This window comes from Dermacentor silvarum, chromosome 5, assembly GCF_013339745.2.
Source record: "Dermacentor silvarum isolate Dsil-2018 chromosome 5, BIME_Dsil_1.4, whole genome shotgun sequence".
Lineage (NCBI taxonomy): Eukaryota > Metazoa > Arthropoda > Arachnida > Ixodida > Ixodidae > Dermacentor > Dermacentor silvarum.
This window is the reverse complement of record NC_051158.1, coordinates 163579464-163607157: the sequence shown is the minus strand read 5'-3', so window position 1 is coordinate 163607157 and position 27694 is coordinate 163579464. Positions and strand designations below refer to the sequence as shown.

The following is a 27694-nucleotide window of genomic DNA, read 5'->3' as shown; positions in this document are numbered from 1 at the left end:
TATCTTCTAACCTTCTTTGTTTTCGGAACCCATTTTGTAGTTCCCCCAGCACCTCCTCGCTCTCCACCCATGCCTGCAGTCTGTCCTTTATAATCTGCATCACCACCCTGTAAACCACTGACGTCACTGTTATGGGACGGTAGTTGTTTATGTCGGCTTTGTCCCCCTTTCCCTTATATATCATGCTCATCCTGCTCAGTCTCCACCCGTCGGGGGCTTTACCGTCCATTATCATTTTGCTCACTGCCTCTCTTAATGCTTTCTTAGATTTTGGGCCCAATGTCTTTATCAACATAATTGGGATGCCATCAGGACCTGTCGACGTGCTACTAGGAACCCTCTTCTCTGCCCTTTCCCACTCGCTTTGTGCCAGTGGAGCCACTGCACTGACTAGTCCATCCTCACCTGATTGAGCACATGCTATGTATCGTTCTTTAAATTTTTCCTTCATCATTGTTCTTATATGTTCCATTGCCTCATCTCCCTCTAGTCGAACACTTTGAGCTGTAACTATAAACCTCTGCTCTAGGCTAGTCTTATTACTCAAGGAGTTGAGATGTTTCCAAAATTTCTTCGCTGCTTTTCTATCCTTTTTGTTTACTTCTGACAACCGTTGGCTCCCCTTTCTTCTGATCTTCTCATTGATCAAATTGGATGCTTCCCTTCTACTGTTTAAGAAGTTATTCCATTTTCTGCCTACATCAGCTTCTGGTTCACCCCTCTGCTTTGAATATCTGTGTTCCCTGGATGCTTCCTGACGTTTCTCTATGGCCTTCTTAACCTCCTCATCCCACCAGGTCTTGGGTTTACGTCTTCTGTTCCCTTTTGTCCTGACTCGTACCTTAGTAAGCTCTAGCTCAAATAGTCCTGTTAAATTTGCATATGTCCATTCTGTTTTTGTATCCTCTGAAATTACTTCCTCAATTTGCTGGGTTGCTATTTCAAGCTGCTTTTCCGAGTAAAATATCCCACCTGGTTGTTCATCTTGCCTCCTACCTACTTTCATTTCCCTTCTAAAACTCACCTTAATATGTTTGTGATCACTACCTAGACTTCTGGAGCCATATTCATGTATGCTCATTACATTTAGCCTATCGTGCATCCTATGTGACATTAGTGCAGGGGCGGATCCAGGTTTTTTCTGAGGGGGGGGTCAGCTTTTGTCGATGATGATGATGATGATAGCTTCTCATTTACCGAAATTCACCGTTTCTGCTCACGATAAACCCGCGTTTTATATGGCTAGAGCAACACCTGTAGCCCGCCGTGGTGGCTCAGTCAGCTCAGGCGCTGCGCAGCTGAGCACGAGATCGCGGGATCGAATTGCGGCCGCGGAGGCCGCATTTCGATGGAGGCGAAATGCAATAACGCCCGTGTGCTTGCGTTGTAGTGCACGTTAAAGAACCCCAGGTGGTCAAAATTAATCCGGATCCTTCCATTACGGCGTGCCTCATAATCAGAACTGGTTTTGGCACGTAAAACCCCAGAAAGATGAAGAAGCCCTATAGCGAAGCCAGGTATCGGTTTCTCCGAGCTTATAGGAAAATGACATTACCCAATACAGCCATGTGCTTGGCGGCTGTGCCTGATAATACAGGGTGTTCAAAACTAAGCTTGATGCTTTTCTTAAAATTAGGCACTGGGAGGCACGCAAAGACCACCTTTGCAAATAAGTTATGTGGCCAGGGGGGCACAAAGTGAGATAATTATCGCTGTGAGCAGCCCAATTAACTAAAATTGAACAAGAATTTTTGTCGACTGCAGTAAGTGGTTATGTTTGTATTGAAAACTTGGAGGCAGTCGTGTGTCTACACAGCATCAGTCGGGAGAATTATTCTAGCGTGTTCGTGCTCCGAGATGTCCGACTCCAAATTTCAATTGTACTGCGCAGAGTTATCGAGTCGACCCGAGAGCGGTTTATGCTTTGCATTGCTGTGGAAGGGAGGCATTTTGAACATTTTTAGGGCATTGACATCTTGATGGGTGAATTGTTGTCATGAAATTTGTGCATGACAACACCAAATTTAAAGCGGCAGTATGAAATATTCGTTAGCATAGCTAAAAAGGTTTCTGCTGTTGATGTTGCTATTGGTTTCAATAAAACTTACAATACTTGGAAATCAGCAGTCACTTTATTTGCGTAGCCCAGGCAAGGACCATGCCCGGTCGTCTAGTCACCATTACGCATGCGCACTGCCCTCCGGCTTCTCTGCGCGCGCCATTATCTCGGCATGGCAGCTGCCGCCATTTTTACAGGCTGCGCGGTCGCGTGTTACGACAGCGGTTACGGGTTCTTCGATTTTTTTTTCGCCAGCCGTGAGGGGAAGGGGGACAGTTATTATTTTTGCCAATGCCTCCGCCGCGTTGTCAGACTAATCGCCGTACCCAACAGCCGCGGCACATCAGGGAGGAGCTTTGCGCCGATCCTCACTCTCTTGCATGCGTAATCATGCAAACGACAATTAAAATTTGTAGTTGGATATCTCGGAGCATAGACACGCTATACTCGCGGACAACTTGCTGTGGCAATGAATGGCAAGCTATGGGCGCGTGGATGCTGTGTTACCGCGCCAAGTAGTCCGGCAGCGTTTGACAGTGCTTTTGGTTGCTCGGAACAGACGCTGAATCGACGCAACTTCCACGTGCGACGATTTCGCGTTTGCCCAGACGCGGAAGGGAAAAGCCGCAAAATGAGTAAACTTTTACACTCAGTGGTGTGTTCTGTCTTATTTAACTGTTGCTAATAAGCTGTTTATGTTTACTCTTCGCCAACATAAACCAACGTGGATTAAAACGCGGGACTCTTTTCAGAAGCACCCTCACTTGTGAGCGCTTTGCCTCCGTAGCTTTCCCTTCATTGCCACAGAAAGTTGTCCGCGAGTAAATAAGGATTCTTCGAAGTGAAACTGTGTAGAAACACGACTGCCTCTAACTTTTGAATACAAACATACACACTTACTGCAGTCAATAAAAAGTTAATTATTCAATTTTAGTCAATTCGGCTGCTGACTAGCGATAATTATCATCTCACTTTGTGTCCCCCTGGCCTCATAACTTATTTGCGCAGGTGGTTTTCACGTGCCTCCCAGTGCCTCATTTTAAGAAAACCATAAAGCTTAATTTTGAACACCCGGTATATCTAGCCTGTATTGTTTCTTAAAATAAAATTTGGGATGATCTGTCGCAGGTTCGTTATAAACGTGTAAGCACGGGTCCATCTTCGGAGTTCTGTTGGGACGCCTTGATTTCCTTAAAAAGATTCCTTGTGTTCGGTGAGACACCTTCGTTTGCTTTGGAGCAACGCTCCGCTCCAACGCGGCAACCACTACGCTGGTTGTTTACGATATGCGAATCACCGCGTATGAAGACTCACGACGCCACCTACAAGAAGAACGATGTGGTGTAGTAGCCGAGAGCGCGAGCCAGCGTCTTCATGTTTTGTTTCCCACGCGACGTCATCCTTTTGCACAAGGCGCGCATCTGCTCCCGTTTCTCTAATCACGCGACGCCATCCTATGCCCGCGCGCTGGCGTTGGCCGCTGACGTCACGCTCCCCCATTTCGCAGCCGCTGCTCGAGGTTTCGCCCCGCTCCGCGAGCACGGCCACTCAGATAAACGAATCCGGCGGCTTTGAGCCTCCTATGCTTAATTTACGACAATACAACTGAGAAATTACAATGAAAAACTTGTAGCATACGAACGGTACTGTGCTCGTACTGGATATTGTCTACGTGTAACTGTGATCACAATTGGTGCTACAGTTAAAAAAAAAGTCGCCTATGCGTAGTCCTTAGTTTAGCTGTTAGTTGTTATTATTTATATATGAACACTTCAGCGAGACATCTCTTTCATTAAGCAGGTTGGTCGCGGAACTGATGACAGCCAATGAGGCAACCGATGACACCCCAATCGGGAACTGAGTTGATCAGTTGCGAAGGCGCTCGCGCGGACATCTGCGTGCTTGGAAAAAGGCACGTCCCCTCGTTCATTTGACGCCACCGACGGGACGAGTAAGGCACGGCCGGCGCCAGGAGGTCCAAGGTGTGCATGAGAAAAAATAACTACGGCAACCTCGCGACACCACACCCCTACGGAAGACAACTAAGCTTGTGAGCGAGCTAGCTTTACTTCTACATGGCTGTTACCACTGGTACTCGCGAAAAATAATTTTGAAGAATGCTGGTGGCCATATTTTTTGCGACAGGGCCATCCCCTTGTCAGCGAGGGGGCGATGCAGAAATCTGAGGGGGGGGTCAGGACATCCGGACATCCCCCCTGGATCCGCGCCTGCATTAGTGCATAATCTATCGTCGACTGCAGGCTCCCTACCTTCCATGTTATGTGCCCTTCACACTTCTCAGTACTGTTGCATACAACTAAGTCATGCATTTCACACATATCCAGCATCATGTTGCCTGTTGAGTCTGTGTACCCGTCCATGTCTTCTATGTGTGCATTCATATCTCCTAGTATAATAATCTCGCACCCTTCTCTTAGCTCATTAATGTCACTTGATATGCATTCCAGCATTTTTTTGTTTTCCTCTTTGGCATTTGCTCCTGTCCACAGGTATACAAAGCCAAGGAGTGTCTGCTCTCCTGCAACTTTCCCTTTTAGCCATAAATGCTCCTTGCATTCCTGTTTGACCCTTTGCCAGTTCATACTTTTATGAATGAATGCACCAATTCCACCCCCTTTTCTGCTGCCCTCTGTTCTATTGCAATATTCCCATGCATAGTCAGGATTACAGGGAGGTTGCTCCATGTCCCTAAGATGTGTCTCCCCAAACCCGTATACCATCAGCTTTTCTTGCCTTAGTTGCTCGTCTATCTCCTCCCACTTCAGCCTATTCCTGCCACCTTGCATGTTAATGTACCCTATGTCAGAATGACCTTGCCCCTGGTGCTTACGTCTATTTCTTCTACCGATTCTACGTTTCTTGAATCTTGGAGCCTCTCTGGGTCCGTCTTCGTCTACACTGGTGGTCTTAGGGCTCTGGGTCCCCCCAAAAAAGCCGTAGCTTGGCGCCCTATCCTACTACCTACGCTCCCGACCGTGGCACCACTGTAGTGAATGCCATCCTGTGTAAAAGGGTGGGAGCCAGACTCGTACACTTCCTGGTTTACCTCCATTATGCCGTACCCAAGTGGTCTGCTCAGACCCCTAATGACCCGGTTAGCCTCAAGCACCCTCCATTCCATCCCGCTAGCCTGGCCCCGGACATGTGGGATTGTGCATATGGTCACATGCACATTCGCAGAGGTTTCTCTGAGTTTACGCAACCCAACCTCTAACTGTCCGTTTAGGTTCTGGCTCCTTCCCTTCAGCACATCGTTGAGACCAGCATGGATAACGACCAGATGTTCATGCTCGAGGTTGTCTGATACCACCTTCTGAGCTTTTGCCATTGCGTCAACCATGCACTTCCCTGACTGGGCCTCCACCCTCACCCGCCCGTCTGCCTTCACTGTTGTAAGGACGCCCTCCTTAACCCTAGCTACGTTGGAGTCCCCCACCACTAGGACCCTTCGCTCTACACGTTTGCCTCCCGCCTGCGATTGTCGTCCTCCAGTTCGCGCTAGCTGGTTCTCCACCCGCCGTGCGCCACTGACCCGTGACGATGTGCTCCCTGCCGTTCGTTCCTTCCCACCCGAAGCCTGCCGCACTACCTCGCTGTAGAAATGTGGGACCGCCGTGTTGCCGCCGGCTCTCGCCTGCTGTTCAACGGCCCCTAGGCGTCCCTCCCTGCTCTCATGGCATGCCTCTGCCTGAGTCTCCGCGCTGTCCCCGCCGCCCGCCTGAGCTAACCCGGGATTACGCGCCGCCTGTACCATTAGCGCCTCCACCCGCTCTTCCAGCACGGCCCGCTTTTCCCGTTCTTCTTGTAGCTCGCCAGCTATTCGCTTTACCAGGACGGCCTCGGCCCCCTCCCTGTGAAGCAACTCGCCGATCCGAGTTTCGAGCTCAATTCGTCGCTCTCGCTCCACCTTCAGCTCCCCTTTGAACTCTTCCACACTGGCTGCCCATTCCCCTTCCATCCGCCGCACAGCTCCCTTAAATCCTGTTGCTGCGGGCTGCAACAGCGCCGCGTACCGGCAGTCGCTGGGTTCGAGATATGTTGGATGCAAGCGCCAAAAGCCTGCACGCGGCATGTGCACTTGCGGCCTATCTGCGATGCCAGCCTGTAAATTTGATCATTAGAGATAGTCAGTTATCTTACTTTGTTTTTCTTCTTTTTTGTTTTTTGCTTGCTGTCGTTTGTGGAACGACCGCTGTCCGTGATAAGCGTGGATGTGCAACAGAATGCATGCACTGGCTCTGAGAACTATGATTCAGGATAAAAAAATGGCAATGAGCCGCATGCAGGCTTTTGGCGCTTGCATCCAACATATCTCGAACCCAGCGACTGCCGGTAAGCGGCGCTTCTGCAGTCCGCAGCTGGCCACTCGACTGCTCTAGACAAGTGTGATTCTATCTGTACGTGCATATGCCACGTCTTCTTATATGACATGCGGTATATGCGGGTTATATTGCCACACCATTCTATGATTAATGTTGCTCATACCTTGTCTTGCATTCTTGGCAAAGCTATTCCTAAGAATTTTGACAATGGCAATCCACAAACAAATGTCATGAAATAAAACACCCACAGCGCATGCCGTTTATGTTATATCTTCTCAGACTGAAATATTAAAAGTAGGAAACCAAAACGTAAACCTGAAAATTGTGTAATTTTTTGGGTGCGGGCTGTGCACTATCTCCGTGATCGCCCCACGCAATAGGCCGCGTTTCTACCAGAAAGCTCGCCTTCGTGCGTAGCGTTAGCCGCCAGTGTTTCCCGGTAACCATTACGATTGCATAAGCTGCAGTTGTCGGGAAGCAGGAGAAGCAGTCGGGGATCTTTGAATGCTATCGCGTTCCACTCTTAAAAGCGAAGCTTCAGCGTCCTCCAATTTTTATGCATAGCTTGCTGAACTAATGCTGGTTGCTTTATGTGGAACTGTTGTTAATTTCTATAAGTACGAGGTTTTCACCTCATTTGTAAGCAGCTTAAATCGCACTTGCTTTGTTTTATCAGAATAATTAGAGGCAAGTGCTCCTTCAACAGCTTTAACCCTTTGCGGTCCGAAACTTTTACCACACTTTCCGGCTGTCCCGGTACGAAACTATTTTGCCAGTTTATAGCGCCGCGATGAAAACCACAAACTGTGGACGAAAAACTCATAGGATATTTATTTTTTCTTTTGCATTCTGCAGGCAACTCCTCTACCGATATTTGAGCAACGTGTGATGCCGCTCGAAGCATTTTTCTGGGTGCAGGCCAGGGTTGTTACTGCAGGTTTTGCATAAAAACACAGTTTCCCTCCTGCCTCCGTTTGTTTTTCGATCGCTACAAACAGCACAGTCTTTGCTATTTTCGCCTGGGAGCTTGTAGATGAATTGGCTCCTCCCATCTAGCCTATACTTGCACTCCTTCCACGCAGACGGGCCCAGTTTTTTGGCTCTAGCCCTCACGTCCGTCACCCACCAGCTGTTGGAAGAGGTTGCGGCGGTACTGCAGGTGTCGCTGTTCTTTCTCAACATGATTCTGCAGCTGTGTGCACCTCAAAATAAAGCTATTGACAATGGAAACCTCTAGAAGCTTTCACTAAATGCGCCACCGTAAAATGCACGCACTGAAAAAGTGGTCATGCTTCTCAGCGCACCGCGCGAACGTGCTGTTCCATGCGCAAGTGAGAACGCTCTGTTATCCAGAAGCCGTGCTGAACATTGTGCTGCACCCTAGTGCAAAGGGAAGTAAACTTCAACAAACAAAGTTTATTTATACCTCAAGAGGGGACGCATCGTGTATACAAAGAATAAGCACGAATCGCAGTGAGAAAAACCGCGAAATTTAACCCCGGAACACCCTTGTTGGGCGGTGCCCGACAGTGGACCGCTACGGCCGTGTTGCGTTGTCGGGCCCTGCCTGACAACGGTCCGGTCGCAAAGGGTTAATATTTTCACCCGAGTCGGCATCTCTCGTATTGTGGTTTCTTGGGAATGTAGCTCAGGACGAGGATTGATGTTAGCTGCTGCATATGGTATTGCTGTTTGATTTTACTGAAAAATGTGCATCTTTTAAAGCCCTTACACACTGATTCTGTCTGAGCAGACTTACCGTGCAGAGTGCTTTGTTTCACAACCGAGTGCCTTTGTGCATATGCATTTTGGACTCATTTGAATTCTATTGATTATATGTTGCGGTGTAGGAGTGCTATGCCTACGCCACAAAGAACTAAACCCGGCCTTACCGACAGCACGCATCTATACATTGGCCGGTGCTGCTCCGCCTTTAAATGTATTCTGTGGCTTCTTTCCTCTGTAACATTTGAAAAAAGTTCTCAAAAGTGGCTAAGACTTTAGCTTTCTACATTTCTGTTGTATTTAAGAGCTCAAAAAAGCACGACAGGGACATGTCATATGCATCATCTTCCTCTCGTGGCCTCGCTCCTTGCTGGCACTCCTTCGTCTTCAACATATGGAATGTCTCCTACTTCTCATGCGCAGCACGTAATCCCTTAACCTTATTGCAGCTTTTTTTCCCTTGAGTGTTCTTACATGGCTATGTGTCTGTGCGAGACACTAAAGCAATGTACCTTCAATCTTCATTTGTAGTGCTACAATGGCATCTAGGCCCAGCACAGTGGTGCCTTCAGACAGAACATCAAGAAGAATGCTGGCACTTCTGTCTTGGAATGTAGCTTACCTGACAAAACGTCCTTGAACTTGGAATTGTCAAAGAGCTGCACCGAGGAGGGCTTCAGAAGCCAAATCCTTGCGAAGAATTGATGGTACAGTTCTTCTGCCAGCATAGTAACAGACGATCTCGTATCCACAAGGAATGAGATAGCCTGATCTTCCACAAAGACGGATGCGTAAATGCCATTTCTACATCCCTTGACAAGACAAATTGTCTTTCCCGTTCTCTGTGAAGTAGAGTCGTCGCTCTCAACCTGTTGAAATTTGCCTCCATTTGCACACAACTTATGCATAACACATACCTTCCAACTCTTCCGAATTTTCCGTAAAGTGTACGAATTTGCACCCATCTTACGATATTATGAATGTCGGCTCAGTTTTTATGGAAAAGTAGTTATATTCGCGAAATATTTTTTAAATTCCTGATAAAGTCACACCGTTGCCAGTGGGTGGGGGCACCACTTACATAGGGGCGCATAGAGATGGGGATGTGCGCCATAACCTTTTGTCTGCAGAGTAAGGACATTTTTCGCTCTGTGACGTTGCCTTTGTCATCGGGTCATTGGACGACCTGATGACGGTCGGAAGTCACTGGTTGTCGTCACTCTCAACATAGATACCCACCTGTACGTAAGTGGCACCCCAGAGACAACGGCGATTTCGGGTCGATGCGGCAGGCACAGTTTCTGTATTGGAGGCTGTGGCTTGTCGGCTCGCCTGTCACCTTCGCTGGGCTTTTTTCGCGAGTATGACCTGGTTTGTGGTCCTCGCTTTTTTTTTTGCAACGTGCTGCTCATCGGACACAGTGCTACTCCGGTGTTTCGTAGCCATAGCGGCTGCAAAGTATGATGGCGTGCTCAAAGCCTTGTCAGTACTAGACTCTATCAATACTTCCTTCCAAGTGTGTTTGAAGTCGTTTTGAAAGTCTTGAGGTTGGCAGGTATGGTAACATCCAAGTGCCCAACCTTGCCACAGCGATGACATTTCGCGTTGCATGCCTTGCATGCAGGTTCATAACGGCGGTTTACGTGCCTTGCATGCAGGCTGATTGCAAGATGAGTCATTCGGCAATGGTAGCACACTCGAAGTTTACTGTCACCTTGTATTTCCCGCTCGCACGCTTCGCACTTGTCACAACGTGCATGTTCATCTGCAAGTTCCGACAATTAGGGAAAACGTTCTTGTTTAATGTGATTAACTGAGGCATCCTCATAAATTTCTTTCAGCTTGACTCGCTGCTTCTTCATACTGGTTTGCGATAGCACGAGTTCATGATAGTCAGTGAAAAGCCTTGAAAAAGTAATTGCTCACATAACTGATGATTTGTGGTTTTTGAAACCAGCTGGTCAGGTATCATTTCATCAGTAAGCCTTCCAACACTGCAGTCACCAATGAGGGTTCATGAAGCAGCGGCATATTCTTCCACCGTCTCACCTGCACGCTAAGCATGGCGACTGAGCCGCTGATAGGCCACGATGACATTTACCAAACGACATTTACCAACACCATGAAAATTGCAGTATCGTACATGTTGCTCATCGAAGCAGTGTCAGCCACGGAAGAGGTGGATAATGGAACAGCCGGACGACCAGGCAAAGTCAGGAAAGGCAGCAGTTGTAACCCAGTGACGCTCTTATGTTGAACTGGGAGATTCACCAAGAACCTCGCAAGGGTTAGTCGAGTCCTCATCGCCAAAATCTTGTGTTTAAGTACTCACAGAAGAACGGCAGGGACATGTCATATGCCGATGAACATCATCTTCTTTAACCCCGCAGGGGCGTCTGCATAAGCAAACACTTGGTGTGTTGCGACACCACGTGCTCGTGCGCACAAAGGTTGGAACCTCCCGCACCTAGCCATGCTTGGCTTTGCCCTGTCTGGGGAAAAGAGGATCCTAGGGGTTGAGCCAGTGCCGGGTGTTTGATTACTCAATTACTTGATTGATGACATGGATGTGATTCATTGTAGAACATTCCTTCTTGAAGCCAGCCCATTCTATTGGAAATTATCTTGAATATTTTATACAATGCTAAAAGCATGCTAATAGGTCTATAATTCAATTCTTTGTCTCCCTTCTTATGGGCTAGTATAATGTCATTCTTCCAGCTCTCTGGTACACTTGAAGTCATGAGGCATTGTATACAAAGGGCCGCAAGCTTTTCAAGCATGATATCTCCTGCATCTCTGATGAAATCCACCGTTATTCCATCTTCTCCTGCCGCTTTTCCCCGGGTCACGTCTTGCAAGGTCCTTCTAACTTCATCTCTAGTCATAGGAGACTCTGTATCCTGTTCACTACTTCGATGAAGGTAGCTTGGCTGCTCTGGGTACTGTACAGGTCAGTATAGAATTCCTCCACTGCTTTTACTGTATCATCGAAATTCCTGATGATGTTATCCTGCTTATCTTTCAATCCATACATCTTGCCTTGTCTTATGCCAAGTTCTGACTGATTTCATGCTGCAGCCATTTCTTCACTGCTTCCTAAATCTTTCCCACGTTATAATTTTGAATATCCCTTATTTATTCTTGTTGATCAGTTTTTACAGTTCAGTTAATTATATCTGATCTCTTGAGTTGGACACTTTCATGCTTTATCGTTTCTTTATTAGGTCCTTTGTTACTTGGGAGAGCTTACCTACTGGTTTCCTTGGTGCCTTACCCACCACTTCAATTGCTGCTTCTAAAATCAGCCTAGCTAAGGTTTCATTCATTACCTCTATGTTGTCTTCATCTTCCTGTTCTAAAGCTGCATATTTGTTTGCAAGCACCAGCCTGAATTCATCTTTTACCCTTATGGTGTTCATTTTGGCCTGTCTCTACTTGACAAATTTTGCTCTTTCTCTTGTCAATTTGAGATAAATCCTAGACCTCACTAACCTAAGGTTACTGCACTTTACCCTACCTAACGCTTCTACAGTCTGCACTATGCTGGGATTGGCAGAGAGTATGAAATCTATTTAATTTCTTATTTCGCCATTAGGGCTTTTCCAGGTCCACTTCCTGTTACTGCGCTTCCTGAAGGTATATTCAGAGCCTATTCCTTTCCGCGTATTCTACCAACATGCCGGTGGAAGCGCTTTGTCTGCCACTGCTGCTAAACAAGCTGCCCAAGCCAAGGCTCAGCACCGCTGCCGCCAGAATATACAGGTGCACGCCGGCGAAGCAGAGGCTATGCATGCCACCAAGAGGACCCGGCCATTCGCGCCACCAAGGCTGAAGCCAGGCGCAAAGCAAGACTGTAACTGTACATGCATACATGTCTCTCTCAAATTCTTTTCCTCAATATATCACGAATTCAAAGTGCCTAAAGAGCTGCACTCAAATTTTGCATTAGGAAGTATCATATTGTTACGGGATACTCTTTGTGAAGAGAGGGTTTATTGGGGCACGACGTAATCAACGGTCTTGAGCGCCAGCCGAAGTTCCGTTATCGTTAGGCAAACGTCTTCCTCCTCCACCCTCTCTTACCTTGTGTCTCGCTACAGCTTGTGGCACATACCCAAATCACAAGATTTTCAGGCTTGTAACAATATTTTGATCTATATTAATGACCTTCCAGATCAACTTAGCTCTTTTATAAAGTTATTTGCTGGTGACTGTCCTATACCATAGAATAAGTAATAAAAATTATAACTACCTTATTGAAACCGATCTTGGCTCTATATCTAACTGATGTAGTATGTGGCTAATGACCCTTAAATCAACCAAGTGCCCGAGTCTATCAGAAGAGTTCTTCGAACACTTCTGAACTTTCTGACTACAATGCAAATGGAACCAAAGTCGAGTAGGTTTAAATACCTGGGTATTCATGTAACCAACGATTGTTCCTGGCACTCTCACATAACTTGCATCACTAGCAATGCTAGTCGTAATTTCGGTTACCCATGCTGAAATTTTCGTCACGCACCCATACGCCATAAATTAATGCTTTATCAAACATCATATGGCTGAAGCGTATCACTACGCTTCAGCCATATGGGAACCAACTCAAACGATGCTAATTAATATTTTAGGATCCATTCAGAACTGATCAGTTCATTTCATTCTTAATACCTACGTATGATTGCGCTGCTAGCGTCACATTGATGGAAGTCGACTCTTGCCTCCGACACTTGGTAATGAAAAAAATTTTCCATCTTTCACTTTTTGAAAAGATTTTCTTCTTTTCCCATAATCAAGCACTGCATCAGGAGTTTATCACGCAACCTCCTTACTCTTCATATCGTGTTGACCACCCAAATAAAGTAGCAATTACTCTCCGCTGAACTAATCTATTTTTACGTTCTTTTTTGCCGAAGACAAGTAGAGAGTGGAATCACCTTCCTCCCTCCATTGTTGCTACAGGAGACAGGAATTCTTTCAAGTCTGCAGTCATTGACCACTTTTTGAAATAGCTGCAATTGTTGTTTTTCCTTTTACTTATGTAATGTTTGTTCTGACAAATGTTTTGTACCCGCCCCCTCTGTAACGGCCCAGAGGCCTTGAGCGTATACCAATAAAGAAATTAATTAAAATTGGTACATGGAGAAAGGATGATGTATTCATGAACATATTACAGATATCAAGGAGTGGAACTAAACATTGAATGACATTAAAGTTGCATATGAACTTGCATAGTACATACCTGCCAACCCTCTTGAATGTTTCGTAAAGTTTACAAGTTTAGACTCGTTTTATGATTCTACAAAAATTCCGTCAAGTTCTACGAAAAATAAATTGGTTGTGGAAAACTTTAGCTTGTCAGTCTCCGAACCTTTTATTAGGAATCGTTTGATGATGGTGAAACTGCGCAAAAGCAGATACCTTCATTCGAGCAACTTGATATAGAGAAGTTCCGGACGCAGGAAAAGTGAACAACTATAAAGTTGCTGTAACAGTCACCGGAATCTAAAATCAGTGTGTTACTTGTCAATTTCGTGCTGTTCCGTGCTTGGCGCTGCTTGTTAGTGAGTAAGGCAAATCGTTAATAGATTGCATATATATATATATATATGTGTGTGTGTGTATTGTTACGTTGCTAGATAACAGACATATAGACCATTTATAGCTGCGAATTCAGGAGTCCATCATTCTTTCGAAGGTTGCTGAGGCATTACAAAGGCCAAAGGGCATGCAACAAGACGGCAAGTTGGGCTAGTTGGTTTGGATTCATCGTAAGGATCGTAACAGCACAAACAAGACACGGACAAAAGGAAAGAAACACGACAACACGGCGCCGTGTGTGTGTCGTGTTTCCTTCCTTTTGTCTGTGTCTTGTTTGCGCTGTTGCGATCCTTACGATGAATCAAAGGGCATGACCTTGAATTGGTAGAAGCCGTCAGGTGTTATGAAGGCAGTTATCGCGGGGTCCATGTTATCTTTCGAGATTTGCCAATAGCCTGATCGAAGGTCTATTGACGAGAAGTACTTTGCTCCGTGCAAGCAGTCCAAAGCATCATCAATACGCGGCAAGGGGTAGACATCCTTGTGCGTGATTTTACTGAGGTGCCGGTAATCGACACAAAAGCGCCAACTGCCATCCTTCTTGACAAGGACAACAGGGGATGCCCACGGACTGGAAAATGGCCCGATAATGCCTTTAGTTAACACCTGACTGACTTCTCGTATCACGTGTCGTTCGGCATGTGAAACACTGTACAGACAATGGCGTATCGCATTGGCGTCTCCGATGTAAATACGATCAGGGACCATCGACGTCTGGGCCAAAGGGTGGCCGTCAAAGTAAAAAATGCCGCAGTAAGTTTCCAAGAGACGACAGATGCCAACAGCTTGTGCATGAAGGAGGTCCGGTGCAATCATCTTGCCAAGTTCCTATGTGACTAGAGTCAGTGAATCGGAGGTTCCTGTAGATGGCGATGAAATTTCGGCGTCAAGCGCCGATATCTCACAATCGTTGACAGGCAAGATGTCACCCAATGACATGCCTCTGGGAACAATTTGAGTCGAGCAGTTAAAGTTGAGGAGAGGGAGCAAAGTCTGGTTGGCTGTAAAAGTGAGCACGGTATGGGTAACAACCAAATTCCTTTCAAGCAGTATGTCAGTGGTGAGACATATCACGTAGACGCCGTCAGGAACAGATGGAAGCAACATTAGAGTGACGTACATAGTGCCTTGAGGCGACAGGTGGATGTCTTCGGCAGAGCATAAGCATGAATGTGTGACTGGGGGACTATAGCAAGTCGTGGGGTAGCTCTAGTTGAATGACACTAGACGCACAGTCAAAGAGGGCTGAATCGAACGATAAAAAGTCGAAGCTGAGTATAATGTCGCAAGGGCATTGTTCCAAAATGGCAGACAGTAAAGTGGTTAGGCGCCCCGCGATGTTAATCAGTGAAGTGCACATACCAAGCACGGTAGGCATCCTCCATCGGTGACGCGGAAGGCCAGGGATGCAGCGGTTGTGAGGACTTTGTTCAGCCGTCAGCGCAATTGGGCTCTTATGTGTACGTGCACGCCATTGTCAATGAGTGCTGGGACACTGACGCTGTAAATGATGCCCATCAAGTTGTGGTTGGTCGACAAAGTGATCATAGGGTTTTGTGGTCGAGTCGTCAATGCAGCATCCCCTCTGGAAGCTGCATCACTTAGTTTTCGAGAGACGGGCGTCGGGGCTGCGGCGATAGGGACGCTGGTCGAAGAGCTGGTGGCAAACGGGACTGTTGACATTGGAATGACGAGGAGGTAATGTTTCAAGCAGCACGAGCTTCATTGTTTGGCTGTTGCGCTTCGAATGGAGGCTAGTAACGATGCGGGCTCTGTTTGCGGCAATAATAACTGGTGAATGGAGGTTGCTCAGGGGAGCAGACAGTACAGTTGTTACAGTGGCGAGCAACATGATCGATACACTGGCAGGCAAAACAGATTGGCCGATCGTCTAAGGTTCACCACTAGGCAGAATTTCGGTATTGTGCAGGATACCGCTGATCATTGGATGGGGAAGAGGAGCATTAGACAGCTGTGAAGCCGCAACGGCGCATACAGAATAAACTCCCAAGATTAGCGATTTCTTCGCGGACACAAATGGATCACTGGGGCAGGAAAGAAAGGCCATGGCTTCAAGTTCTCGCCATACTATCCGTGTCAGGTCATCTGATGATGATGGTCGCTTCATTCCCAGCCTGTCGTCACAAGAGGATGTCGCAGCTGTGTTCGGCAGACATGCGAACGGCGTGCAATGCAGCGGCTCTAAGCCTGCTCAAAGCGTTGACACTCTTTTATGATGTCCTGTACTGTTTTGCAATTTTTGCACCTGAGCAGGTTGAAAGCATCATCAGCGATCTCCTTCAGTACATGTCCAACCTTGTGACTCAACCCTATCATTGTCCACCTTATGGCACAGAGCCAGCACGTCCTGGATGTAAGAGACATGATTCTGTTGACGTTCGGACGCGAGTCGCTAGTTCTTTCTTAACGGCGCTCTTCCGCCCAGCGGGACAGCCAAACAAGTCCCTCAGCTTCTGCTTGCACGTGTCCCACTCCTTCGGCTCTTCCTCGTGATTATCGTACCACACCTTCGCTGTGCCTTGTAGGTAGAACATCAAGTTAGCCAACATAATCGTTGGATCCCATTTGATGTGGGCATTTACACACTCATACGTGGTGATCCAGTCGTCCACGTCGAGGTGGCCGGTGCCGCAGATTCTGTTGACGTTCGGATGCAAGTCACTAGTTCTTTCTTAACGGCGCTCTTCCGCCCAGCGGGACAGCCGAACAAGTCCCTCAGCTTCTGCTTGCACGTGTCCCAGTCCTTCGGCTCTTCCTCGTGATTATCGTACCACATCTTCGCTGTGCCTTGTAGGTAGAACATCAAGTTAGCCAACATAATCGTTGGATCCCATTTGTTGTGGGCATTTACACGCTCATACGTGGTGATCCAGTCTTCCACATCGAGGTGGCCGGTGCCGCAGAATGTTGCTGGATCCCGCAGCTGAGCCAGGAACTGAGCCAGGCACAAGAGGTCTGGAGGTTGCCCCACACCTCCACCAATTTGTTACGTTGTGGAATTCACATATAAAGATGTATTTACAATATTTACAAGAAAGGCAACGATGTACAAACAAGATGGCTGTCAAGACTGATACCACCTCAACATGTCAAAGTGTCTTCTGACTTTGGCGTCACTCTTGGTTGCACTGTAACAGTATATATATATATATATATATATATATATATATATATATATATATATATATATATATCATAAAAGGCATTTGCTGTGGGTAAGCATTAAATAAAAATGCGTGCTATTTACCCCTTGCCTCCCTCCCTCTTTGTGTTGTGTCCAGAAAATTCTTACGAATTTTAATGTTCACAAGTTGGCAGGTATGATAGTATACTGTAATGTGGTGGCACCTGCTTTCAGAAGAGAATTAATCGATCATTATCATTTGTGTAGCCTGAGACGGTTTGTGACAATGGGCAGCAGAGCAGTGTAGCAATGTAGGTGTGCCATGGCACGAGCGAGTGTCCTCGTAGGAATGGGTCTGAAACATTTGTTAACAGAGCAAGTGAAAGTGTAATGTCAGTGTTTGCAATGAAGCATCGATCCAGTTGTCGCAGTCGGTAACTGCATGTGTCAAGTATAGTATGATATGCACCCAACAGGGGACCTGACTTGCACACAATTTTTAGAGTTTTGCTATAGTGCACATTCTTTGCAACAGCAATTTAGATCCTGCTGCACCAAGGACCGCACGGTGTGTCGTGCCCGTCTGTCACTCGAGGTCGGCACCCAGCTCCATCCTGTACCCCTTGCCTGCTGAACCGTCCCAGCGCCAGGCTTGGATTGACTTTGTGCGTGGGTGCCCCTGTGGTGGTGCCTGTGACTGGAACCCACCGTCCAATGAGATCAGCTTGGTGTGCTCACTGCACTTCAGTGTTCGCTGCTTCCGGTTCCAGAGACCACGTGGCTACAGTGTGGGCTATAGCAAGCGTCTAAGAAGGGATGCAGTGCCAACGCTGTACCCAATTGAAGAGCAGTGCAGTTCAGTGCCCAATGAGAGTTTTCCTGATGACACTGCAGAACGTTTGGTGAGTGGTGATATTTCGTGGCCGCATTCGGCCGAAATTGCTGCGCACATTTCTTGGACCATTGAAACTGCATGATGCACATAGGCAGAGAGACACCAAGGACATGCCTTTCTTCATTTTTTTTATCTCATTACATTTCATTTTCTGGACAATACTTGGCATTGCCCGTGGGTCAAGGAAAAGGAGGATGCTCATATCACAAAATAATTTCATGTCCTGCAATAATTTATAAAAAGTAGTTGGGGCGTCTGTGAATATTTGCAATTTGAATATGAATGGAATAGTCTAGGCTATTTTGATTCATATTCAATTTGAGAATTCGGTATTTTACATATTCACACGTTGTTTATTTCAAATATATAAGGTATGAAAACAAAGTATGAAAACGTAGCCCATTTGTACTTCCATGCATTGTTGTTCTGCCCGATGCGGCAAGTTCCAGCCAGTTGCCATTTATAACATTGTACGGTTCGCTAACTTCACTGTATGCCGCTTAAGCAAAAGAGCTACACGGCCAAGTTTAAGTTAAATGCTGTGGAGTACGTAAATAAACACGAGAACCAGGAAGCAGGGACGCCATTTCGACATCACCAAGAAAATGATTCAGGCGTGGCGGCAGTCGTCAAGCAAGCTGCAAGCCATGAAGACTGGGAAAAAAGTCACAGTTTCGCCCGAAAGGCGAAGCATCGATTGCGATAGCAAAATAGTGGACAGCTATACAAAGTGAGGATAGTAGTTTTATCGGCGGTATAAACTTGTAAACATAGGCATACTAGCTAAATTAACAAGCATGGTGTCACGCATGCACATGCAAACATCAACGCATCTCGCTCGATGACCGCGGAGACTCGCTGTCAAAACGCTGTAGTGCGTAAGCGCAGCAGCGAGCGAATTGACCTTCATCCCGCCGCAAAAACAGCGCAGGGAGGACGGACTCTGCCCCGGCCACAGATGGCTTTCAAGATACAGCCGCCCAGGCGAGAGCGCACGGCATAGTACACGGCCTCCCCCCTCCCTACTCACCCCCTGGAGCCTTGCAGAGCCTTATGGCTCGGAGGGCCTGCAAGAACGCCCAGGCGGTGCGGAGTAAAACGAAGTTCAGCGAAGTGGGTTTGCGATGCCTGAAGTGTCGTTTCGGTGGCTACAGTCATGGCAGGGTTTCGCAAAGCAGGCCTGCTAGATTCATCAGCGCTCAAGCACGATGGAAGCGGCGACTAAAACCCCTAGATATTTTTTTTTTTTTAAGTAGCAACAAGCTTTGAAGCACTGCCGACGAATCTCATTGGTGGGCGCTCATTCCGGCAGCCATGTTCTTCCTAACACTGTTCCCCACGCAGTCACTTGCGCACTGCTGCGAGCAAACTTCATGGCAGGCTGAAGGCTTATTATAGTGAGCAGTGTTTCTTCTTTTTCGTCTTTTCCTTGTGCAAAGGATTTTCTGCAGTTGGTGCGACCGCAGAAATGCGGCAGGCATCGTATCACACTGCTATATGGAATAAACGAGTTACCAACCAACTACAATACAACGCGGCAGGCGTTGCCGTAAGGGTGAGCTGAGAACAGACAGTACGGTTCAAAATTACAGCGACCATATTCACGTTGGGCCTCAACAGTGCAGTACTAAGCCGCTTTTGGGTTCGTATTGTCTGGCCCAATTCCTGAAACTTATAGTTGACTCAAGCCATGCAGCAGCAGCTTTTGACGGTCAGATGCAATCTATGCAGATCAGCTGCTTCAGGAAGTTAGGAAGAAGATGGCAGCCGACAGAGGTAGATGTCGCTAGTTTAAAAAAAAAAAAAAAGCAGGAAATCTAGGGACTTTAGCAGTGGTGGCAGCGATTCAGAAGCCGAAGGGGATGCCCCAGTGATGCTACCGCCAGAACTTTCTGACAGCGCGTCAGAAGGCGAAGACTGAAGGTTTTAAGTAAATAAAACGTTTCTCTTACGTTTATGCAGGACATGTTTCTTAATGCGTTGTTGTCGAAATCTTCCCCCGCGAATGTGGCGCTTTGCAAGTATTCTTAAGAAGCTAAGTTGTCCGAGACGTTAATTGGAAAGTACGGCAAGTTTATGCAACCACACGTAATGAAGCTCATTTGTGGCGAGTAAATATAGGTGCGTCTTACATACTAATTTTTTCTTCAAATCTTGCAATAAGTGGGGCGTGCATCTTATATACCGGACAATATGGTAATTGAATTTCTCTAAGTAAAATGAGTCAGAAAAATTTTAAAGTGCGACTTCTTTACAGCCTACAGGTATGACAGCATCGGATTGTAATTTGAATATACGAGAAAACATAATTCTGCTTTGCAGAAACTCAAACACAAAACCCTTTTCCAGCATTTCTACCATTCATACAGCGGCACAGCCAGATCAGTGTTCCTTGCAAAATTACCATCTAGATGGCGCTCATGGCCTCGGGAGCAGTGCGCCGTGGCGAAGGTACAGAAAAAAAGTTCCGGTTGCCAGGAAGCCTGACAAACAGTCAGGGGTCTTTGAATGCTATCGCATTCCACTCGTAAAAGTGACACTTACACGTCCTCAAAATTTTTGCCATTATTCTGTGTTTCTATTTAGCACTTAGCCATATACACTGCCATTGTATAGTACGAAATATTCTGTGAATTATTCTGTGAGCGACAATCTGCAAAGTTATGTATACCTTGATAGTGTTGAGCAGTGTTTCTCAACGTTCCTAACTAAGCTTGTCAAAGCAACCACGGGTCGCATCACGTGACATGTTTCCAGCAGTGTTTCGAAGTTGCTTGTAACCGCTTCTGCTTTGCAGGCTTCCTCTGGTGTCGAAGATGCAGAAGGCAGGGCACGCAATTCATTGGCTTCCAGCCGGTCAGTTCCAGGTTAGTGACCAGTGATATACAATTGTCTTTCCCACAGGCCACGGTGCATTGATCTATATATTTATTCTACCAGCTTTAAAAGAAGGTGTTGCACTTAGTGCTGCTTTGTGTTTCCTCAAATTGCACTGCAAGATTGGATTTTCTGGGCCACATCAATCAATTAAAGGAATGTGGTTGCTCTCATTTCTTCCCTCGTTTGGCTGCTAGGCTTTTTGTTTCCAACGAGCACCTAAACAAGTCCACGCCTGTGCGGTCACTCGCTTCTATAACAGGGAGGTGTGCATAAAATGGTGTTTCAGCTTCTATGGACAAACAAGGAAGCTGAGTATTTTAACTGAACAATCCACATCAAACAAAAACAACCTTATTTCGATATTGTAGAGAAAGCAAAGAGCAGTCAGTGCAAGACCTTCTTTTAAGTTTTTGAGAATCACTATGAAGGTCACTTTATGCTGTAAAAAGCATTTGCCAGGAGTTTGAACATATGATTGGTGTTTATGATTGGCAAAGACCAACCTTCGAGGACTTCCGGGTATGAGTACGTTCAGTTTCTCTGACCGTCATGATGATGTTTATTCTTTCGTCTTTAACTCCCTGCTCTGTTGATTATTGCACCCCATGACCGTTTATGGTAATAGGCACCTTTGTTGTAGTGCACCAACCACTTTCTATTTCACTGATCTTGCAAAATGTTCCCTCGGTTGTCCATGCTAGTTTTACCTTCTCTGCTTTCAGCATTAGTGTTTTTGTGCAGTGACAGTTAATAGCTTAAAATACAAGTGTGGCCGCATCTACAGACTCGCAAACATTTTGTCATGCAATACAAGGCACAGAATATGTTCACATGCCGTGGTTAAAAGGGTGTTCCACATCCACCACCATGGCTGTGAGTGGCCCTGACTATCGGCACTCCCAGGGCTAGACCTGTGGCACATGCACGAACGCTCAAGGAAGTGGACTGCGAGACAGCCACCTCGGTAGCTTAATGGTAGATCATTGCACGCACACCGTGCAACTCTTACTTAAAGCAGCTGGTCTTTGCTTCCATTTTCCTCAAGATTTCTACATTCCAACTAAAAGAACAGTTAACTTACTTGTTGTACACTTTCTTTGGCTTCATTCTCTGTTTGCTCCATATGTAGTTGTAACTATAGGAAATTAAGCCCCTTGTTTCCTCTTATTCTTCCGAGTCCTCACATGTGTAGTGTTGTGTGTCCTGATCATGCGCAGATGGAATGAAAAGTGATAGGCGTAATGCCAAAAGGCATGACAGTTTGGAGTCGGCTGACATAACAAGGGCATAATTGGAGATCCTTGTCGCAGTGGACGTAGAGTAGGTATGCCTTCAAGGTCGTGTGAAATCTATTCTATGTTTGTGTTAAATTGGCACGTAAAACCCCATAATTTAATTTAATTTTTAAGCAACTAAAATGGTTATAAATGAGTAGTATAAACTGTTGAAGTAATCTTCATGAAGCCTCAGAGTTGGCAACCACCAGTTTATTTATTTAATCAACAGCCTTTAAATGTAGCAGCTTGAAAGCGTGGCATCTAGTCGGAAGTGGGTATGACAGATATCCCAGGATAATGCACACATGTTGACTTGGGTGTCATTCCTGTGTCCTGGAAGCATATCGCTCACTCAGTGTCTCTTTGTGTGATGTGATGGACACTGATATTTATTAATGTTCTAGGCTCTGTGTGATTTCTGGAAAATGGTAATAATGGCACTCTTAAGTGAAGCCTTTCTTGCCTCTTTCTCTGTGTGTGGCATGCCGTCTTATCTTGCCAAGTAGATTCACCGAGGAGTCTCACACGAGTACTGTCACATTTGTGCTTGGGAGAAGGAAAGTACCAGCATAGTGTCTCTGTAATAACGTCGTGTTCCTCGAAGTGAGAGGAACGTAGGGGAGGGAAAGTGGTGTGACAAAAAAGTTTTTTTTGTCTCAACTGCATTGTGCCTCCGTTCTTCAATAACATAATTGTGTTTTATATTGGGATTTGAACAGTTTCCACCTGCACAATAGCCTGATCCTCTACCCACCATGCCACACTTATTGGGATTGGCCCCGTTTACCCAGTTGTGATGGTTAGGACATTTGCCTGTTCCTTGTGCGTCGTGAGGCAAGAAATGACTCTTGACAAGTGAAAACAAAATGAAAAGGAATCATTGCACGCAAGTTACTAAAGAACAAGTAGATGGCTATAATGGATGAGAGAGTTCAGCAAGACAAAGAAACCTCGAAATGAAAGGGGAAAAATACAGCAGATCCAACGAGTTGGAATCTATATACAGCGAAGCTTTGTGTGGGTGCAGAAAGACCCGAAACACAAGTGCACGCACACACACAAACAAGCACGGGCGCACACAAATTATACCGTGACTTTTGATAAGCGGAGTTGCTGACTACTAGCGAGCACGACGGACGCCTTGAACACATCATGGTTTCAGAGGCAGCATGCGCATACGTATGGGCCACGATTCGAATCCATTCTATCCGCAAGAACCGTTTACTTCCTCATTACCCTGCAGACGCAGATGCGTGAAGGTGAGCTTTCTGGTTCTTTTTTATTTCGTTCCCCCACACGGCCGGCATCGCTGCTGCCGTGGTGCGACACCATGTCGGGGTGCTGCAAGGAACCCAGCTGTGTGTGTGCTCCACTGTGATGGGTTGGCCTATTCAGGAAGGGAACAGCCAGGCCGCCTTGCCTACCGTTATGAAACTCGGCGAGGTTCGCAAAGAATAGCTTCACTCTAACTCATCAGAAACATCCCGAGCACTTGATGTCCAAAAGCAGGGAAACGTGGTCTCACAGTTTTTGACAGGACCATTAGAAGGGTGGCAGGTGAATGGTCGTGGATTTCTGGCTCTCCGAGACAAGCCAAATTGCCAGAACAGACGGACATCGACACACGACTGCAGTACCTTGTGCAGCATCTACCCATGTCAATCTGGGCAGCCTAAGTGGCCTGCATTTCTGGTGGCCTCATATCCCAGAGAGGGACCTTATCAACGACGCCCCTGAACAGGTGGAACGGGAGCGCTTCCTTGATATAGGCATGGCCAAAATATAGGCTTCTGGCAGGAGCTCTTAGACCTGGACGGGGCACTGGTTCTGCGGGTCTGCCAGCTTTGCAGCTCAAGCTTTCTTGCATCTCACCTATATCACGCTGCTGCTCGAGCCACCTGCCCTTGGCTTGGCTCCACTTCTTTTTTTGTCTTCTGCACGCAGAGCCCACAAATCTAGATGCAGTTCAAGAATTACTGAAACAAAATTGAACATTCACCACGCCAGCGTAGTACCTTTGGGATTGGCCCAGGCCCTAGTGGAACAGGTTGTAGCATTTCATCACCAGCATGCTAGTATTGGCATACTTGTCAAGCTATCTTTGTTGTCATGCTTTCACTTTGTCGTTGTCACGTGCACAATTGATCACTCGCCTTACATGGACTGATAGTGCGATCCAGTAACACTTTGCACTCTTCCAAATGATGCTATATAGCCAACTTCCTTCAAAATGCTTCTCATAACAATCATTTCCACAGCGCATGGTATCTGCATAATTTTCTCCTTTATTAGTCTTGGTACAAAATGATAATCTTTGAGAGGCCTTTGTGACAGGAATACAAGCAGCATTGGTGCTGTTGGCACCTAGGGCAGAGTCATCGCTGCAAAATTATTGAGAGGGAAGTTTCACTAAGAAGTGCGCCCTGTTACCATGAGGATAAAACAATCTTTAGCATTTGGAGCCTTTATATAAGGCAAATGAAGTGCTTGTCTTTAGTACTTCGGTTTTCAGCAGCTGTGCTTTATTTGAAGATTTCTCGTCTCAGTGGTCCAATGCCTGTCTCACCGTTTGGCCTCTCTCCTTCCAGGACAAGATAGAGAACACCATGCAAGCGACCAGGACGCAGTGCAGAGGTTGGCGCGTCTTGCAGCATTCGAGATATTCTTGCTCAAGGACATCTCCACCCAGTGTAGCGTGGAAGTGACCTCAAAGGCTACCAGCTGTGCTGTCAGAACTGCGTCCAAGTCGGTGCAGTGCAGTGGGTGAATGGTGTTCCTTTTCAGAGATACTTTAAACGAAGAGCAGAAGACCTTAGCAGTGTGTGTGTGTGCAGTGCTTAATCCACTGACCCAAGTGCCTGTGAAGTTCTGCTGCTGTGGGAATCAAGGTTGCGGGTTTGATTCCTGGCCGTGACAACTGCATTCTGCTGGGGAGCACAAAGCTAGAATGCTCGTTCACCATGTATATTGCAGGCAATAAACAGAGTTATTGAATGTTTATAGAGGACAATGGTACAGAACTTGTCCAAGAAATGGGAAGGTGTAGTGTGAGGAACCATAGACTGCTCAGCAGGCCTGTCTCTCTGCTCAGCATATGCTAGAAGTTGCAGGAGCCTGTTGGACGTGACCTTGCCGTGTAGTTGTTGGGGGGGGGGGGGGGGGGCAAAGTTTATCGACTGCAGATGACTGAGCATAGTGCTGCCAAATGGGATGGCGCTATAGCAGTGGCAGATGTGCATCAGCGTGGCCACATGTGATGGAAAGCCCATATTATGATGGCTGCCGTCAAATGTGTAGGAGTTTTCAATCACCATGCAGCAGACGACCCGCCCGCATCTCACAGGCGATAGGGCCATATAACGAGATTGTACGGGTCACATGACCCAATGTATGGCTTGGGCCACAAATGCCTAGAAGGTGTGGCAGTGTCGCCATTAGGTTGTGTACTCCGGACGCAGTGCAGATCATTACACCCACTCATTGACCATTTGTTGTCATATTACTTTATTTCTGGCCTGCTAACACCATTTCTTGGGTAACTCTATAAATTTGTGACTTTCGGCAAGCATTGTCGTCTTTGTATGTTGTTTTTTTTTTCTCAACATTTGTCAATGCTTGGTTATTTACATTACATTTTACTATTTTAATAATTAGTATAAATTTAATGACATCAATTATTAATTGCAAGACCGCAGAGGCTTGGGCTAGTCGGTACATACTCAAGAGGGAAACAGCGCGAAAAAACACGACAAGACAAGAAGGGAGACACACACCAGCGCTGGTGTGTGTCTCCCTTCTTGTCTCTGGTGTGCGTCTCCCTTCTTGTCTTCTTGTTGTATTTTTTCGCGCTGTTTCCTCTCAATTATTAATGTTTTAATTAATTTTAGCCGTATTAAATTTTACATATTTGCATCCTCGATTATTCTTCTGTACTTTAAAAATGGTTGGAAATTGCAGAAGTATTGTAAACCTTCGCAGACCACGCAAATGACAAAACGGGTTCGAAAGCTGCGAAAAATCATTTTTAATATTACTGCACTCGCTCCAGTAGTGAAGCAAATGTGAACCGACACAAGTACACAAATGTGATACAAATAGGCAAGAAAGTAGGCACTAGGTACAAAGCAATTATTGTATATTGGCGAGCTTCATGGCCGGCATGACAAGAGCTAGGGCGTTGGGCTGGAGAGGTTGTCAAAGGAGGCCGAAGGTCGCTGTTCGTTCTGCTGTTCTAGACACAAACTCTTTCACTAAAGGCATCCAAGTGCAGTTCTGCAGCTCTCTTCTGGGCACGTGGAGGAGGACAAGGTGTATCAGCCTCCTCTGCGTCATTCAATTGCCGCAAAAATGTTTTTACTCGCCTCAGTGCACTGAGAGATCGCTCTCCTGAAGCAGCTGACGCAATTACAGAAAACACGAGTTGCAGGTACCGGACAAACTGGTCCATCATCTTATGCATATCTGCAGACTTCCCCTGCAGAATTTGTAAAATGCGTTCACTTACGGCCAGACCCTCGTCACGCAGGAGCGTTAGGAAAAGCACTAGTTGCGCTGAAAGCCTGCTGATATCAAAATCGGCTGCGTGTGCTGCTAAAAGCTCATTTAGGTCGTTTGCTGCGAAGTTTTGACCTTCAGCAGCATCAGTCAAAATGCGCTCGAGGCTAATCAGATGCTCCATGCCAGGCTGTTCAAATCACCGTCGGATCTCGCTGGTAATACGATTGATAGCAGCAAAAAAACTGTTTTGTCTGTGACGACTTGCCGTCAAGTGCTGAAGGCTCCTCAGGCTTGTATGTGAATTGAAGCCTTCTGGGCGACTGCGAAACTCTGGGCACACAAGGTTCTTTTAGACCTAACTCTGTTGTTCTTGAGTTCATCCGCTGCCATAGGACGTCAAATGAGGCGTCAGACCGTAGCCTTGACAAGCGGTCACAAAGAGCCTCTGCTGCTTCTTTTGCTCCTGCAGCGCGGTAAACTGGGCATTGAAGCATCCTCGCTAATACCTCGCATGGGCCAAACGGCTATAGAAAGGTTGATACCCAGTAAAGCTTCGAACTTCTTTAATACTTTCTCATGTCCTTTTATGGCTGTCTTGCTGGTGCCATTGAGAGATTTGAACTGAGGATACGCTATTGTACCTGACTGATAGGTTTCCGTTCAGTAGCGTTAGCGAATGCTGGCTGCCATGGAGTAAAGATTGGGGCAGGTAGGCTTAATTGTTCATGATCTGGTTGACTTTTTTTTACGAGTTCTTCAAGGGCTTGGTATGTACCCTGGTGTTTGATTATTTCAAGTTTGTATTCTGTGGTGGTTGGAAATTTGCATGTCAGGAGTACTCTTTCCTTGTTAGGGGGCAGTTTATGAGCTGGTCATCGATCTTTGTGCAGGTTTTCCGCATTTGCAAGAGTTGTGGTGATTTGTTGGATCTAAGAGGTGTTTGGAAATATACAGTGTCCGGTGATTGCCTGGTTTTGTGTATTATTTTTTAGGGAAGTGTGGTGGCATGAGGGAAATGTTGCTTATCCATAGATGGGTTGTTGTTCCCTCTCCGTGTGTAAGTCAATATTTGCCAATTTTTTGTACATCTGTTTGCGTAGTTGTGATTTAATGAAGAGTTTGGTTACTGGTATGTGAGTGGCGTGCCTTATTTGTGGCTTTTAACCGGCCATTGTGCCACCGTTGTATTGAACGTCCAGTTGACATAGAAACACTTTCTGGAAGCATTGGACCACACACCACAGTTTGAATTTAAATATTGCCTTGTCAAAA

At 46.4% G+C, this 27694-nt stretch overlaps 1 protein-coding gene across 8 annotated transcripts in view; it reads left to right on the top strand.

Moving 5' to 3' along the window:
• The window catches only part of LOC119453846 (uncharacterized), a 214386-nt gene that overhangs the window by 13022 nt on the left and 173670 nt on the right, over positions 1–27694 (top strand). For 2 of the 8 annotated variants that reach the window (XM_049666875.1, XM_049666874.1), the window contains exons 2-3: positions 17409–17775; positions 20566–20635. The exons of 1 other annotated variant lie outside the window; for it this stretch is intronic. In XM_049666875.1, coding sequence (XP_049522832.1) covers positions 17409–17775; positions 20566–20635 — 437 coding nt within the window. Of the gene's footprint in view, positions 1–17408; positions 17776–20565; positions 20636–23869; positions 23973–24513; positions 25668–27694 lie in introns of those variants that run through there. 5 more of the 8 variants (XR_007466710.1, XR_007466709.1, XR_007466711.1 and 2 more) reach the window with 5 other exon arrangements.